The sequence below is a fragment of the Hipposideros armiger genome, unplaced genomic scaffold, assembly GCF_001890085.2.
Source record: "Hipposideros armiger isolate ML-2016 unplaced genomic scaffold, ASM189008v1 scaffold_119, whole genome shotgun sequence".
NCBI lineage: Eukaryota > Metazoa > Chordata > Mammalia > Chiroptera > Hipposideridae > Hipposideros > Hipposideros armiger.
Window position 1 is genome coordinate 640,917 of NW_017731469.1, and position 18,055 is coordinate 658,971.

The following is an 18,055-nucleotide window of genomic DNA, read 5'->3' on the forward strand; positions in this document are numbered from 1 at the left end:
CCCCTAACCACCCAGGTAGAACGTGCTTGGTATGGGAGTTAACTTTAATATTTAATCAATAAAAATATGGTTATGTAAACAAATATGATATAAAACTAAATAAATACACACCATAGCAAAATGGAATTTTTTTGAATATCCATTTCTGCTCCTTACCATTATAGCATCAATCAAATGTAACTGAATACCTATATATATCTAGCAGTCTGATAGATGGGTAATAAAAAAGAAGTATAAAACATGGCCTCTACCCTTAAAAAGCTTCTGTATAAAGTGAATACAATGGAATGTTACTCAACGTTGAAAAGGAAGGAAACTCTGACACATGAGTCTTGAGGACAGTGTGCTAAGTGAAATAAGGCGGTTACAAAAAGACAAGTACTGTATGATTCCACTTAGATGAAGTACCTTGAGTAATCAAATGCATAGAGACAGAAAGTGGAAAGGTGGCTGCAGGGGTTTGGAGGGAGGGGAACATGAGAGCTATTGTTCAATAGGTACAGTTTCAATTTTGCAAGATGAAAAGTATTCTAGAGATGTACGGTTGTGATGGTTGTACAACAATGTGAATATACTTAAAACTACTGAACCATACACTTAAAAATGGCTAAGATGGCCAATTTTATGTTATGTGTATTTTATCACAATGAAAATATATTGTGATAGTATGACAGAATGGCGTATTCAGTAGCAACGAGAATAAAAGAACAATAAGAATTGCAACAATATGGGTGGTCTGACATACAGTGTTGAATAAATAAAGCAAGATGTGAAGTCATACATACTGTGTGATTCCATAAATGGAAATGCCAAAAGCAGGCAGACTAATACATGGTGTTGGAGAGTCAGGTGATTTGTTACCCTTGTGTGAATACTGTCTGGAAAGAGGCGTGAGGTGAGCCTCCTATTGTCAATGTCCTGTTTCTTGATTTCTGATTCATTAACACACATGTGTTCACTTTGTGAAAATTTAAAGCTGTACTCTTGAAATTTTGGACTTTTTTTGTACCTTACACTTTGTACCTTACACTTTTTGGAAATTAAAATTTCAAAAATCGATTTAAAAAATGAGTGCAAGTCAAACAAACAAACAAACAAAAAAACAAAGCCAAGGGCCCGCCGAGTGGCTCAGTTGGTTAAGAGCTCACTCAAGCGTTTGAGCTCTGAGCAACAGCAGTTTGATTCCCCAGGCCGAGCTGAGCTGCCACTGAGCTGCCAACAGGTGGCAGGATGGCTCAGCTTAAAACAAAAACAAACAAACAAACAAAAAATGAGTGCAAGTGAAACATTTTGGGAAAAATAAACAATGAACTGTGTGGTACCAACCTGGAGTATGTAGAAGGGTATGCAGAAAGGGGGCTGTTAAGGTTGACCAGAGTAGTTGAAAAAGCCTTGTGGTGGGAAGACCTTGGAAAATAGATGGGGTCCACACAGGTAAAAGGGAGGGAGAAAGGAATACCAGGCAAGGGGTCTAGATGAGAAGACGTCTGGAGGAAGAAATGAGGATGGAAGACAGTATTTAATCGTGATGGAAATGTAATACTCATACTGCAAAGTATGGAGATGTGAGATTATGAAGTAGTTTTTTTTTCTTTTGGTTTTAAGTATTTTTTTAAAGTATTTTATTAAAGTATGGTTGGTGAAGTAGTTTTTCTTTCATGCTAGCTCAAGGTGCCAAGTTCAGTCTTAGTTGCAGTGGGCGTAGCCCACCATCGAACAGGCAATCTTGTTAGGAGCACGTGCTCTCATCAGCTGAGCCATCCCGCCACCTGTTGGCAACTCAGCAACAGCTCAGCTCGGGCGCAGCATCACTGGCCCATATGGGAACCGAACCAGTGGCCCTGTTGTTCAGAGCTCGCACTCAAGCCAATTCTTTTTTTTTTTAAGATTTTTATTGGGGAATTGTGGGGATGGGAACAATGCTGCGGAATTGGGGGGAGGGGAACAGACAAGTTGCTGTCCTTTTGTTCTTCAGTCTAGTTGTGGAGGACATCACTTCACTGGCCCAAGTTGGCACCATCATTGCGCTCTTCCTAGGCGAGGCAGATCAGTCGCCGGCTTCTGGACGGCCGCTCACTGCGGCTGCTGGCCGCTCACGCTGGCTGCAGCCCATGGCAACCCACTGCCACAGGGGCTGCAGCCTATGCCATCGCCGGCGATTCATGGCAGCCCAGCTCCAGGTTGAGCTGTTGTTCAGCATCTTAGCTGTGGAGGGCAATGTCACTGGCCCTCATATGTGGGATCCGAACCAGGGCCCTCTGGCATCCCAAGCCAGTTCTTAACCATCGCGCCACTCGGCCGGCCCCTCAAGCCAATTCTTAACCAACCGAGCCACTCGGCCGGACCCAGTATGTACTGTCTTATGTCCCCCTTCTTTTGCTTAACATAATAATTTGGAGATTCATCCATTTTGTTATATTTTTCTGATTGTTTGACCCTTTTACTATTACAAAATAACTCAGAGATGCCATATTCATAAAAGTATTCTAGGAGAGTTTTAAGTTCAGAGTTGTTCCACAATAATAATGATATTAAGTACATTATATTCATCTTACTTGATCCATCTTACTTTTTGAATGAAAAAACTCAGAGATATGATACCCTAAATGTCATCTCTCTGGTTTCACAGAGGCTTCATGTGCTTAACATATATGATATATTTTTTTATTGTTAGAAGATCACCTTTGCCTGGTCCTACTGTTTTTATTATACTTCGAGACAGATTCTTCATTGAAAGAGCACTTCTTTTTTTCAAAATGCAAATCTGTAGTTAAATATATCCACACTGAATAGAGTTACTCCCATTACCAATGTAGACCTGGCTGGAGAAACTGACTTAATTCAGCACTACGTTATCATTTTTAAAACTTAGCTGAGTTGGGAGAAATCTTCTCTCTAGGAAAGTATACCTGTTTCTACTGCCATGGTGGTATGTGTGCCTTGGTCCAATTGGTTAATGTCAACTAAGCTATAAAGTCTGAGAGAGGGATTATGTCTTTCTATTTATTGGGTTGTTGGAAAAATCATGACGCATTTTTGCAATGAAAAAATACATCAGAAAAAATACATCATGACTTTTCTGACAACCCAATACTTTTTGGATGGGGGGTTAATAAAATGCTATCTATACAGTAGGTGGTAAATGACTAAATTAAATATCGCTGTGCCTTAGCCTTAGTTTCCTTTATTTTTAAAATGGGGATGATAAAGTACTTTAATGCTAAACATGTTAAGAAAATAATGCAATTAACACAATTATATTAAATTTAAATAAGCTATTGCTATGAAATCCAGTGTTTTGTGTGGGTAACACAATGAGGAGACATATCCCAAGACTATGTGGTTACCTAAGAAAATGCTATTTCATAATGATGACTTATGTTTGAGGAGATGCCTGTCGCCATGTATGTACTAGTCAACTGTTGCATTGCAATTTAACCCGCAGTTGTATACTTTTTTCTATTTTCAATTATAGGCTAAAGTTCTACGTTTACTAGCCACTGCTTATTTGGATTGGGACGACACAGAATATTATGATAAGGCTCTCAATGCTATCAACCTAGCAAACAAGGTATAAGAAGTTTTTACTCTTGAATATTAGCTTAATGAATTTTTTGAAGCTTTGATTCACATTTTGAAATCCAGTTTGGACATTTCCTTCAGTATTCCTAGTTTTTAAAAAAAAACTTTATTTGGGAACAATGTGTTTTTTCAGGGAACAATGTTTTTTCCAGGACCGCTCAGCTCCAAGTTCAGTCACCATTTTCAATCTAGTTCCGGGGAGGGGGGCACAACCCACCATCCCATGCAGGAGTCAAACTGGCAACCTTGTTAAGAGCTCGAGCTCTAACCAACTGAGCCACCTGGCTGTCCCCCTACTTTTTCTTTTTAAACAAAAGATTGTAATAATCTTTTCTACAGCACAGAAAGGAGAAATAAAATATACCTCATTGACAACAGATACGTTAAAAAATTCTTTTGTACAAAACAGAAAGGCTTCTCTCTGCTGTGAGCTTTTTAGGGTAAAGGAGGAAATTATAAAATAGGCAGATAATGGAATTTAGTTTAAAAATGGTTTTCTTTCTCCTCATGCTCACACATACATGTGTACATGCATACATATATATGTACATGCATACATATCTCTACACTACTGGATAAGGAACACCAGTAGTCAGGCTGATGACCATTCAAAGAGAGATTCAGTTAAGATCAATATGTTTTACTCAATAAGACATACTTACTGATACATTTTAGAAAGAATTTTTTTCAACAAGATTAGAAGCATGAAAATGAATGGAGACATATACAAATGGGATCACAGAAAATGTACTCTTGTTTAGTATGGCTTCTTTCACTCACTATAAGTATTCTGAGAGTCATTCCTGTTGTGTGTATGTACGAGGCCTTTATTGTAGAGCAATATCTCATTTTATAGAGACACCGCATTTGCTCTTAAACCTTCTTTGTCTTTTGTTAATATAGTTACTTCAGCTTTCTTTTGACTAGTGTTATCATGGTGTATCTTGCTCCATTTTTTTCTGTTTATGTCTTTGTGTTTAAAGTATGTTTCTTGTAAACTGCATATGTTGGGTCTTAACTTTTTTTAATCCAATCTGACAATCTCTACCTTTTGTTTTGTTTTGTTTTTTTAGCTGAGCCATCCTGCTACCTGTTGGCAGCTCAGCGGCTGCTCAGCTCGGGCTGGACTCGACCCGCTGTTGCTCAGAGCTCAAACTCTTGAGCGAGCTCTTAACCGACTGAGCCACTCGGCCAGCCCTCTTAACTTTTTATTTTTAAGGCATCTCACATATGAATAACTATAATCATTTTTAAAGTTTGGACCTAATGAGTGCAGTGTTCATGTAGAGGTTAATTGGCTTCGTAGAGAGGAAAGTTCTTTTCTGAGGGCCTGTACTGCTCTTTTAATCTTAGCCAGCTGTTTAAAGATGTACCCTGTCAGGCAAAAGTGGAACCAGGCAAAAGATCACAGATGGCTTAGGGCCAGCTAACAAGAACTTGGAAAACCATTCAGAGTCCATTGTTATGAATAGTAAATATGACGGGCATAGCCTATAGAAAAGACAACGTTTTTCTATTTCATTTAACCATTGTTTACAAAGTACCTTAACTGTTATTGAAATCTCAAAAGAAAACAGTTCTAATGGATGTTTGGGGTTTTGCTTACCAAGACAAGAGTAGGGCTTTACATTCACACAGTTTAAGTATTGACTTTGCCATTAAGTGCTTGCCAGTGGTGGACATGTTTTCACATTCTTTTCCTTGTATTATTTCATTTAGATTGAATAAAATATTAGAAAATATCCTCAAGGATAGACCGGATGTTATGATCTGATCTTTTATAATTTTGATTTCCTTTGATCATGAGTCATCTTGCTGTGGTTGAGTAAAACAGGCAATTACCTGAGAATTGTCTTTGACCTTCTACACTTTTAACATCATTGTGATTTGTTTCTTTAAAATAGGAGCATGTAAACCTGGGTGGGTTTCTCTTAAAGATGAAAATCCTTTTGAAAGGCGAAACATCTAATGAAGAACTCCTTGAAGGTATCATCTCTGTGTGTGAAAAGCACACAATTTTGAAATATCGCTACCAATTTGTTAAATATAAGATCTTTTATAGTATAATTTGATGGTGACTGAGAAGGAAATTAATCACATAGGAAGGGAAGAAGATTGTTAGCCAGGAAGAAAAAGAGAAAGAAGATAGAATAGTAGCAAATTTAATGCATAGTAAAAAAGAACTGAATAAAAGCTGTTGGTTTTCTTTTAGTCTAGCAGAGAGTTACAACTGTCCAGCCTCCTGAAGTTGTCTATTACCATGAAGAAAGATTAGCTGTTGATTAGCTGTTGATGGAAAAAGCTTTTGTAATGCTGTGCTCTTCATAATTACTTGTATAAACATTGCTATTTGTTTTTCAAAATTCTTAAGGGACTAGAATATACACATCATAAAGCAAAGTAAACATCCTGATATACAGCTGTGGGTTATTTGGCAAGTTACTTAACTTTTCTGTGCCTTGCCTCAGTTTCATCATTAAAAGTGATATAATAATGTCCACTTCATTGTATTGTTTTGGTAATCCATGAGAAAATGTATATAAATCAATTAGCACCATACCTGGTGCATAGTGTGTATTAATATTATTGCAGTTATTATTATCACTGTTATTACTACTATGTAGATGTATTAAGCGAGGCAAAAGAATCTCTCTGTGCACACTGGCCCCTTACAGTTTGTCAATTATGTTTAGTCATAAAAATAACTTACTCTAAATTCTTTTAATGTATAAATGCTTTATTTTTTACTATATAAAAATATAGTTGTATTATAGAGCTGCATTATTTTTACTACATAACATTATATGTTAGTATGACAACTGATTATCAATGAATAATAATAATTCGTAATAATAGGACAATAATCAAATTTGGAAGTAGCTCTAAATTTAGTGCTAATTGAGTACTGCTGAAACTTTTCTGTGACCTCTAGAATCTTTACCAATTACTAAGAGACCTCAGCTGAAATGTACAAAGGATTCTGCATCTCTAGGTAACAGCATCATCACAGTATACACGGGTTGAAAAATGTTAGGGACTAGGAGTTGTCTTCCTTTGAACCACCATGCTCTTATCATATAATAATAGTATTGCCAAATCGCTTTTCCAAAGGATTGTACCAGGTTATTTTGCCATCCGTTTCAGAGTGCCTGTGGCACTGCACTCTCTCTAATTCTGGGTATTCTTACTTCATAAAAAGACTCTGATAAATTGTTAGGCAAGACATGGTATATGGCAAACATTTAGAAAGGACGTTTTGAACGGAGAAAAATTATTGAAAATAGCTAAGCTTCTTCAAAAATGAAACTAATATGACTATTTCATTTTTTCTCTTTGTTAGCTATCATGGAAATGCTACATTTTGAAATGCCTTTAGACTTCTATCTGAGCATTATTAAACTGCTGATGGATCATAAAAGGTACAGAAAAATTGATTTTCTTTTCTCTAGAGACTAACATTTTTCTAAGGTTTCCATGAACACATATTGGATATGTGTTTATATCTATCCTCTATCTGTCTGCCTCCATCCACATTTACAGAGCACAATATCTGCCATTGTGCTGATCAAATTAGAAGATGTAACTGCTTGCTTAATGATTTAAACCATCAATAGTCAAGTTATATTTAAAAATTACATTAAATTTAAAAAAGAATAAAATGAAAAGGGAATATGATAGTCATGACTTTATAAAACAGGGGTTACGCTAGGTTAACCTGCAGGCCAGTGTCAGGTGGAACAGGAAGGCACGGTCAAGTGCACTATTTTCATGGGCTCATTAATGTCAGAAGCACTTGCAGACCTCTTAGTGGTTCTCCAACATCAGTGTGCATCAGAATTACTGGGGAAAAGCACTTGAAAAGACGCTCAGCATCTCAGCCAGCAGGGAAATGCACACTGAAACCACAGTGACACACCACTTCACATCCACTAGGGTGGTTATAATAAAAAAGATAATAACAGATACTGAGAAGGATATGGAGACATTGGAAGCCTCATCCACTGCTAGTGGGGCTGTGACAGGGTATGGCTGCTTTGGAAACAGTCTGGTAGCTCCTCAGTAAGTTAAATCGAGAGTTACAGACCATATGACCAGCAGTTCCCATCCTGAGTTAAACAAGAAATGTATGTCCATACAAACACTTGTGTAGGAGTGCACTTAGTAGCGTCATTCTTAATACTCCAATGTGGAATCAACCAAAAAGTCTATCAACTGATGAATAGATAAACAAATGTGGTATACCCATACCATGGAGTATTATTTTATTTGGCAGTGCAAAGAAACAGTACTGACACATGTTACAACATGGGTGATCCCTTAAAAACATTATGCTGAGTGAAAACGCTAGCTACAAAAGACCACTACGTTTTATATCATTCCATTTATATGATAGTTTTAGAATACACAAATTTGTGGAGACACAAAGTAGATTATTGGTTGCCCAGGGCAGTGGGAGTTAGGCGAAAATGGGGAGTGACTGCTTATGGGTATTCGATTTCTTTTTGAAGTGATGAAAATGTTCTCAAATTGATTGGGTGGTGGTTGCACAACTGTGCTAATGGTTGCACATATACTAAACTCCATTGGGTTGTACACATTAGATGGATGAATTGTATGGTATGTGAATTATGCCTTTAATAAAGCTATTAAAATATAATCACTAGGGAACTAGATAAAAATATAGAGGCCAGGCCCCACCTTACTCCAACAAGGCCAGGCCTCTGTATTCTGTATTCGTTCTCCAGGGGGTTCTGGGAACCACTATTTTAGACCACAGGCCAGGTAGTAAATAGCGTCTTTTAGGCTTTGTGGGCCATAATGTCTCTGTCACACCTACTGAATCTGCTGTTGTAGTGTGAAAGCAGCCAGAGACAATCTATAAATAATTGAAAGTGGCTGTGTTCCGATAAAACTTTATTTACAAAAACCGGTGGCTGTTTGGATTTGGCCTGCAAACTGTAGCTTGCCAACCATTGTTTGTATGACCAGTCTCTTACCTGGCACATGACTTCTTGGATGAAATGTCATTCAGCTTCTTCTGGAGAACCTGTGGAAGAGATTATTATATTTTTATGCCTCATATAGAATTGATACATATTTTCCAGTAATTTCTAAGGCTGCTAGTTCTGCCATGCGGTAGCATCTAAATCCTTTACTTGACAGCTCTTCCCCAGTTCATTCTAACACTGTTACTAATAAGCTCACTTCCTGGATGTCACTTGCAGTTTTTATAAGTATGGTAACTAGAAATGAACACAGCTCTCCCCATCTAACCAACAACATACCTTTCATGTTCTGAATATTCTAAACCTGCACTATCTGATATGGTAACAACTAGCCACATGTAGCTATTTAAACGTAAATTAATTAAAATTAAACAAAATAAAAACTTTGGTTCCCTCAGTCACACTACGTACATTAAGTCTCAGTAGCCACATGTGTCTGCCGGCTCTCATTGGACAGCATTTCTATTATCACAGGAACTTCTACCGGCCAGCACTGTTCTAGATCCTTTGTTTCTTTTCATGCAGCCAATGCTTAAATTAACTCTTTTTCCAGCAGCCATGTCACATGGTTAGTTTACTAGGCTTACAAAACTAGATCTTTACAGTATCAGTTGCTCTTAATCTCTGATTTCCACATGTTCTACTTTTATAGTTGAATCAAGTCCTCAGTAGCTGCACTGAAAGGAAAAACCTAGTTCTTCCCTACTATGTGGTTTTCTCCTATGTATTTCTTCCCAGTGAGTCTGTCTCCTTTACTATTTACACAAAACATTGGACCTCTGGTCACTAAATGTGTGGAGGTTTTTCCCCACACCAAGTAATTTTCTGTGACACCAGCTGGGTGTCCTGCAGTTTGACTCAATTCTGATACTATCTACCTGGACGTAGTGTCAGATCCCACAAGTTAAGGGCTCAGTTCCACAAGACTGGCCCCTGCCCCCATACACATTTCAGGTGCCACTCGCAAGCCCAGGTCACCACCTGTGTTTCTGACCAACCAGCTGTAGATCAGAGGTTCCAATAATTCCTTCCTTCTGTTCGATTAATTTGCTAGAGCGGCTCACAGAACTCAGGGAAACACTTAGGTTTATCAGTTTATTAAAGGACATGATAAAGGATACAGGTGACCAGCCAGATGAACAAATAGGGCGAGGTCTGGGAGGGTTCTGAGTGCAGGAGTTTCTGTCCCCATGGAGTTGGGGTGCATAATCCTCCCCGTGTGAATGTTGGCCAGCCTAGAAGCTCTCTGAACCCCATACTGTTGGGACTTATGGAGGCTTCCTCATGTAGGCATGATCAACTATTAATTCCATTTCTAGTCCTTCTCCATTCTCTGGAGGATGTGAGGGTGCGGCAGAAAATTCCATGGTTCTAATTATGGTTTGGTCTTTCTGGTGACTTGCCCTCATCCTGGAGCTGTCCAGGAGCCCACCCAGAGTCATCTCAGTAGGAAAAAAGATGCTCCTAGTGCTCTTACCACTTGGGAATTTACAAAGCTTTAGGAACCCTGTGTCAGGGATGGGGTTTTACAGTTAGGTCTGTGGTCCATTTGACTTTATTTTTGTATATCTGCATTCTTGGAATAAACCCCACTTGATCATGATGTATTATACTTTTTATGTATTGTTAAATTTGATTTGGTAAAATTTCGTTTAGAATTTTTACATGTATGTTCATGAGGGCTATTGATTAGTAGTACTATTTTCTTGTAATTTCTGTATTTGGTTTTTGTATTGGATTAATGATGGCCTAATTGAATAAATTGAGAAGTAAAGCTTCCCTTCTAATTTTCTGAAAGAATGTATGCTAAATTGGTATTACTTCTTCCTTAAAGATTTGGTAGAATTAAACAGGGAAACCATTGGGCCTGGAAGTTTCTTTGATGGCAAGGTTTTTAACTATATACTCAATTCCTTTAATAGATGTAGTGCTATTCAGGTTATCTAGTTCTTCTTGAGTGAGGTTTGGTAATTTGAGTCTTTCAAAGGAATTGTTTCATTGAAGATCTAAAATATATTGAAAGAAAGTTGTTTATGATATTCCCTTATTAACCTTTTAACATTTGTAAAAACCTAGTGATGTCATCTCTCTTGTCTTGATGTTGGTAATTTGTGTCTTCTCTCATCCTTGGTTAGTCTGGCTAGAGGGTTATCAATTTTATTGATCTTCCCAGGGAACCAGCTTTTGGTTTCATTGATTTTGCTATTTTCTTTTTCATTGACCTCTGCTTTGATATTTATTATTCCTTTATTGTGCTTACTTTGGGTTGTGTTTCCTCTTGTCCTTTGAGTTCCTTCAAGTAGAAGATGATATCATTGATTTAAGACCTTTCTTTTTTTCTATAAGAATTTACTACTGTTAATTTTCCATGAAGTACCACTTGAGCAGCACCCCACAAATTTTAAACATGTTTTCATTTTCATTCAGTTCAACACACATTCAAATTTCTCTTTCAATTTTGTTATTTGGCTCATGGCTATTTAGAAGTGTGTTATTTAGTTTCCAAGTAGTTGGACATTTCACCAAAGATCTTTCTGTTACTGATTTCTAATATAATTCCATTTGGCCAGAGAACATACTTCATATAATTTGAATTTTTTGAATTACTGAGGCTTGTGGTATAGCCTAGAATATAATCTATTCTGGTAAATGTTCCATGTGCGCTTGAGAAGGAAGGATGCTCTGCTGTTGCTGGTTGTATTTTTAAGCATAAGGATAACTGCAGACTTGTTGTAGATGTTCTTTATCAAGTTGAAGAAGTGGCCCTCTATTCTCACCTTTTTGAGAGTTGTTTTTTTTAAAAATCATAAATTGGTGTTGTTCTGTCAAATACTGCTTCTGCATCTGTTGATATCATGTTATCTTACTTCTGTAGTCTCTTAATAAGGTTAATTGCAACAATTATTTTTCAAGTATGGAACCAGCCTTGCACCCTTGAAATAAACATCACTTGGTCATGGTGTTGCTTCTTCGAATATATTGCTTCTTTCTATTTGTTAATATTTTGCTAAGGATCTTGGCATCTGTATTCATGAGGTACGATATTGGTCTACAGTGTTCTTACTTTATACTGCCTTTGTCTGACTTTGTTGTCAGGGTAATGCTGTCTTGATAAAATGAATTGGGAAGTGTTCGTTCATTCCTCTTCTATTTCTGGAAGATATTGTACAGAATTGGTGTTAATTCTTCAAAAATTTGGTAGAATTCTTCAGTGAAACTATGTCAGCCCACAACTTCTTTTTCAGGAGTTTTTATATTACGAGTTCAATTTCTTTAATAGTTACAGGATTATTCAAATTATGTATTTTATTCTGTCAAGTTGTATTGGGCTTTTTTTGCTTTGCGGGGAATTGGCCCATTTTCATCTTACTTGTTAAATTTCTGTGTGTAGAATTGTTCATAGTGTTTCCTTATTATCTTTTTTTTTTAGTTTCAGGTGTACAACACAGTGCAATAGTTATACTTTTAACTCCTCAAAGTGACAGCCCCCTTCCCCCAATCCACCGCCCCACTCCACTCCCTCCCCTGATATCGTACATATCTATCACAATTCCCTTGACTCCACTCACACACTATACTCCACATCCCATGAATATATACATATTCAATTATAGTTGACATAAAATATTATACAACATCAGCTTCAGGTGTACAGTGCAGTGATCAAGCCTCTACCCCATTCATGAAGTGGTCTCCCTAACAAGACATGTGACCATCTGACACCCTACAAAATATTCACAACATTATTAATTATATTCCCCGAACTGTCTTTCATGTCCTTGTGGCAATATTATAGTTAACTATTTATGTTGTCTAATCCCTTCTCCTTCTCCCTCATCCCCAACCCACTCCCAACTTGCAGCCATCAGTTTTTCCTCTATATCTCTGAGACTATTTCTGTTTACTTTGCTCATTCATTCAGTTTTTAAGATTCCACATATAAGTGAGATCATATGGGATTTGTCTTTCTTCGACTGACTTATTTCACTTAACATAATAGTCTCTAGGTCCATCCATATCATTGCAAATGGTACGATTTCATTCTTTATAGCGGAGTAATACTTCATTGTGTAAACGTACCACAGTTTCTTAATACAGTCGTCTACCGATGGGCATTTCAGTTGTTTCCACGTCTTGGCTATTGTAAATAGTGCTGCAATAAACATAGGGGTGCATATATTTTTTCGAAATAGTGTCTTGGGTTGCTGTGGATAGATACCCAAAATTGGAATTGCTGTGTTATATGTTAGCTCCATTTCCAGTTTTTTGAGATACCTCCAAACTGATTTCCATAATGGCTGCATCCTTATTATCCTTTTGATGTACAAGTATGCAGTGTCTGTAATGATATCCCCTGTTTCATTCCTGATATTGGTCATTTGAGTCTGGTCTTTTTTTATTCCTTAGTCTTGCTAGAGTTTTGTCAATTTTATATGTATTTTTTGAAGGACCAACTTCAACTTTTTGTTGCATTGATGTTTTTTTCTGTTTTAATTTTATTGATTTCTGCTCTTATCTTTATTATTTACTTCTTTCTGCTTGCTTTGGGCTTATTTTGCCCTTCCTTTTCTAGTTTCTTGACAATGGGAGCTTAGCTTATTGATGTGAAACTTTTCTTCTTTTCTGGGTAAGCCTTTAATGATAACAAATTTTCCTCACAGCTCTGCTGTAGCTGCATCCCACAGACTTTGATATATTGTTTTCATTTTAACTTGGTTATCTTTCTGTTATTGATTTCTGTTTAATCCGTGTTATCAGAGAACACACTCTGTATGATTTCCATTCTTTTAAATTTCTTAAGGTGTATTTTATTTATGGCCGAGAATATGGCTTATTTGGTAATTGTTCTGTGGAAACTTGAAAAGATAGTGTATTCTGCTGCTGTTTAATAAAGTCTTCTGTAAACATCAATTAGATACTGTTGATGAGTTATCAAGTTGTTATATATATCTTTGCTGATTTTTGTCTATGTCTATGAATTTTTGAAAGGGAGTGCTGAAGTCCTTAACTGTGGATTTGTCTGTTTCTTCTTTTAGTTCCATCAGGCTTTGCTCGTGTGCTTTGCAGCTCTATGCATGTGTCTGTGTGTCGAGTTAGGCTTATCAGATCATCTGTAGTAATAATCATGGCTGAGATTTATTACAAAGAAAGGGTCCAAAACAAAATCAGTAAAAGTAAAGGTAAAAGGCACGTGGAGCAAAGTTGAAAAGGACACAAGGCATGAGCTTTCAAGAGTTCTCTCTCAGTACAGTTGCACAGGGCATGCTTAATTCCTCTAGTGATGGGTTGTGACCACAGGTGTGAACTGTTGTTTATCAGGGAGCTCATTAGAGACTCAATCCCCAAGCTTTAAACGGGTGCTGGTCATGTAGGCACCCCTACCTTGCACACAGTAAGAATCCAGATACCCAGAAGGGAAGTAGATATTCAGTATAAACCATCTTGTTTGCACAGTCTAGACCAGAGGTCGTCAAACTTTTGAGACAAAAGAGCCGCCAGTGGTCAACAAACTGCGGCTTGCGAGCCACAGGCTCTGAAGTAAAATTGAAAATGAAAATGAAACTCTCATAGTTTCATTTATAAAATTTTTACAGGATATTATTCACATAATGGTGAGTATGTAAAAATATATTTACAGCTCTCGAATAATTTTTAAATTGTTGTGAGGGACAGGATTGGGTCTTCCAGGGGTCGGCAAACTTCTGAGATGGAACGTACCCAAAGAGCCGCATGTGGCTTGCGAGCCGCAGGTTGCCGAACCCTGTTCTAGACATAGTGAGCGACCCTTATTATTAAGGGAAATTTTATATCAATGTAGGGAAGGAACTGTTCACCAGCCAAGTGACCAGATGTCAGCCAAGGGTCAACCTTGCAAGCAGGCCTTTCTAAGAATAGACAGTCCCAGGGCTGCTAGGTGAACTCTTCTGTACACTGTGTCATTTTTCAATGTACATATTCTTACCAAGAAATAAAGATAAAACTGATGTGCATACACCCCAAAGCTGTAATTTCTGTAAATTAGCAATTCCAAATCCTTTTTAATATGCCTATTGCAAGATTATGTATTTATCTTCATTTTTATTTCTTTACCTGAATTGCTTCCCTATTTGTTGTTCAGCCTCAAAATGTTCTTTCATTTGCTTTCTTTTCTTCTAATCCTTGAGTTTTTTCCTCCTTCAGTCTTTTTCCTTCATTAATTGTTTTATCTTTCAATTGCATTTCAGTAAAGTACTAAGTTTTCTTTCCTGCTAATGGTTTATTCACATAGTCTGAAAGAAACACAGAAAGTAAAGGATCATCTGGTTTGGGTTTTCAGAAGAGATTACTAAGGGGGCTGTTCCTTTTCAGCAGACCCCTGAGGGATGAGGGCTCTAGGGAAAAGGTAGAGAAGACATCATGCCCAGGTAACAGATTACTGAGAGCACACACCAAGAGGTTAAGTCCTGTGGACAGGGGCCAGGTCTGGATAGAGACAGGAAGGCTGCTGAAAGGCTGGGTGGGACCAGTAGAGACAACAGAGAGAATGCGGATTTGCTGCCTGGGTCAGAGCTTACACTGAGCTGTGAATGCCCTGACTGGCCTGGTTGGGTGGGTAAATGATATAATTTAAGATTAGCCTTTCAGGGGAAGATGACTGCTTCTTTACAGAAATGTCGATTTAAGTCCTTTGCCAACTTTAAATCAGGTTGTTGGGGTTTTTTGTTGTTGAGCTGTAGGAGTTCTTTATATATTCTATTCTGTGTGTTAACCCTGTATCAGCTAAGTGACTTGCAAGTATTTTTTTCCAATCCATACATTGCCTTTTCACTCTGTTGATTATGTTCTTTAATACACAGAAATTTTAAATTTTGATATAGTTTAATTTGTCTATTTTTACTTTTGTGCTTTTGGTGTCATATCCAAGAAATCATTGCCAAATCCAATGTTGTGAAGATTTTCCCCTATGTTTTCTTCTAATAGTTTTACCACTAATATTTAGGTCTTTGATCCATTTTGAGTTCATTTTTGTGTATGGTGTAAGGTAAAGATCCAATTTCATTCTTTTGCATGTGGACATCCTGTTGTCCCAGTGCCATGTGTTAAAAAGACTGTTCTTTTCCCCATTGAATTATCTTGACACCCTTGTTGAAAGTTTTTTGCCCATATATGCAAGAATTTATTTCTGGATTCTTTAGTCTATTTCATTGGTGTATATGTCTGTCTTTATGCCAACACCACACTGTTTTGATTACTGTACCTTTGTGGTAAATTTTGAAATCAGGAAGTGTGAGTTCTCTAGCTTTGTTCTTCTGTTTAAGGATTGTCTTGGCTCTTCAAGGTCTCTTGAGATTCCATATGAATTTTGGGATAGAGTTTTCCATTTCTGTAAAAAAGTGTCATTGGGATTCTCATAGGGATTGCATGAAATCTGTAGATTGCTTTGGGAGTATTGACATCTTAATAATATTAAATTTTCCAGCCCATTAACTGTTTGCATTTTTAAAAAACCAAAATATACTGGTGTATTATTAGTGTATTCAAGCATATATAAAGTTTTTAAAGAGTTGTTGGCAAAAGGAACTGGTAAATTCCTTGTTTTTCTTTTTCAGTTTTACTGAGATATAAATACCAACCAGCTTTGTATAAGTTTAAAGGTGTGTAGCATAATGACTTGAGAAGGTGGTCAAAGTGTACAAACCTCCAGTTATAAGATAAGTAAATATTAGAGATGTACTGTGCCACATGGTGACTACAGTTAACACTGCTGGGTGGTATATTTGAATGTTGCTAAGAGAGCAGATTCTAAAAATTCTCATCATGAGTGACTGGTACGTTTCTAATGTCAGTTCATGCATCTTCACTGGATCTCATGATCCAGTTTTTATAAATTGGCATCATTTTTGGAGAAAAAGCATAAATAAGGTATTAGGAGAGAGATGATTATGTTACTATAGGTGTTCATGGAAAGGAAATGTTTGTGGCTTAATAAATAAAAGAGGAATTGAATTAAATGATTTATTTTGACAAATAGGCTTATTTAGACCTTTAATAATATTTCCTAAGCCCAGATATAGTTTTATCTTAACTGTTTTGATTATACTCAAATAAACTTTAGTCCTATTGATAAAAAAAACACCCAGTTATTCTATTCATAACTCTTTACAACTGTGTCTCATTGCACAGAGACTCTTTTGGCTTTTATGTCCTGAAGTTGATCTGTGAACATTTTAAGTCATCAGAAAATATTGGAATAGCTTTACTGTTCCACGTTGACATACTTATACAGAAGAAAGAAGAACTACTTGCCAAGGAGAAGATTGAAGAAATCATTATAGGTCAGTAGGATTTCTACAGTTATTTTAGAAAGGCGTTAATATGCATGTAATTCTAAGATAGATGTCAAAACAGTAGCAAAATCCTCAGGTCAACAGACTTTTCCTTTTTCTCACTTCTTTTTTTTCCCTAATAACCTTTAACTGTAACGCCTCACCTATCCAGATTGCCCCTGTTTGGCAAGCTAGAATGAGAAAATAAGCAAGAAATATCAACAAAAACAGACAAACCTCTGAGCTTTAAAACTCATGTGTAGTGGAAAATTGTGATGTTTGGAAGCGTAATTTCATGTTTCCAGTTTGATCTCAATTTAGCTGTGTGCCTTCAGGCAAGTCAATAATATCTCTGGACCTTGTTTTTTTCTGGCTATGAAATTAAGTTTGTGAACTACATTCCTAGTTTTTAACTTCTTTTTGGCAGCAGCATCGTTTTATGATGTAATCTTATATGAACCCTGCCCCAAATAAAATACACTGGAGCTGCTCTGGTTAAAGCAGAGATGTAGAGCCAAATGTTAGCATTCCCCTGCTTTTCTGTACAGCCCTATATCCTGAAGAGCACAGATAGTATGATCCCTTTCTTAGAAAATTCTTGCCTCAATCTCTTCTTCCAACTCTACACACACATATAGAGAGATATTACTGGAATGATAGTCGCTAAATGTTAACACTGGGATTTATTTTGAGTGATGGCATTTTAGGTGATTTGGTGTTCTCTTTATATTTTACCAGATGGCCTGAATTTTTATAAGCATGTGTCATGTTTTTATAAAAACAAACATTGATATTTTTAGATAAAAAATCTTTTGACTAGGGCCGGCCGAGTGGCTCAGTTGGTTAAGAGCTCGCTCAAGAGTTTGAGCTCTGAGCAACAGCGGTTCGAGTCCAGCCCGAGCTGAGCAGCCGCTGAGCTGCCAACAGGTAGCAGGATGGCTCAGCTTAAAAAAAAAAAAAAAATCTTTTGACTAGATAATCTCTAAGAATCTTTTGAACTCTAGAGTGCATGAGCCATATTTTACTGATGACACCCTCCCTCCAGACCCTTACTAAGAATTCAGTTACTTTTAGAACCAATTTTAATAAGCTCGATCATCTGGTTTTCCAACGCTTAGCATTTTAATGGTAGCATATTACAAAGAGTGAATGGGTCTACAG

General features: G+C 37.0%; 1 protein-coding gene across 1 annotated transcript in view; it reads left to right on the forward strand.

Moving 5' to 3' along the window:
* TEX11 (testis expressed 11) overlaps positions 1-18,055 on the forward strand; it is a 132,394-nt gene that overhangs the window by 41,675 nt on the left and 72,664 nt on the right. The window contains exons 9-12 of the mRNA XM_019647972.1: positions 3,476-3,571; positions 5,487-5,568; positions 6,923-7,001; positions 16,752-16,903. Coding sequence (XP_019503517.1) covers positions 3,476-3,571; positions 5,487-5,568; positions 6,923-7,001; positions 16,752-16,903 — 409 coding nt within the window. The remainder of the gene's footprint in view (positions 1-3,475; positions 3,572-5,486; positions 5,569-6,922; positions 7,002-16,751; positions 16,904-18,055) is intronic.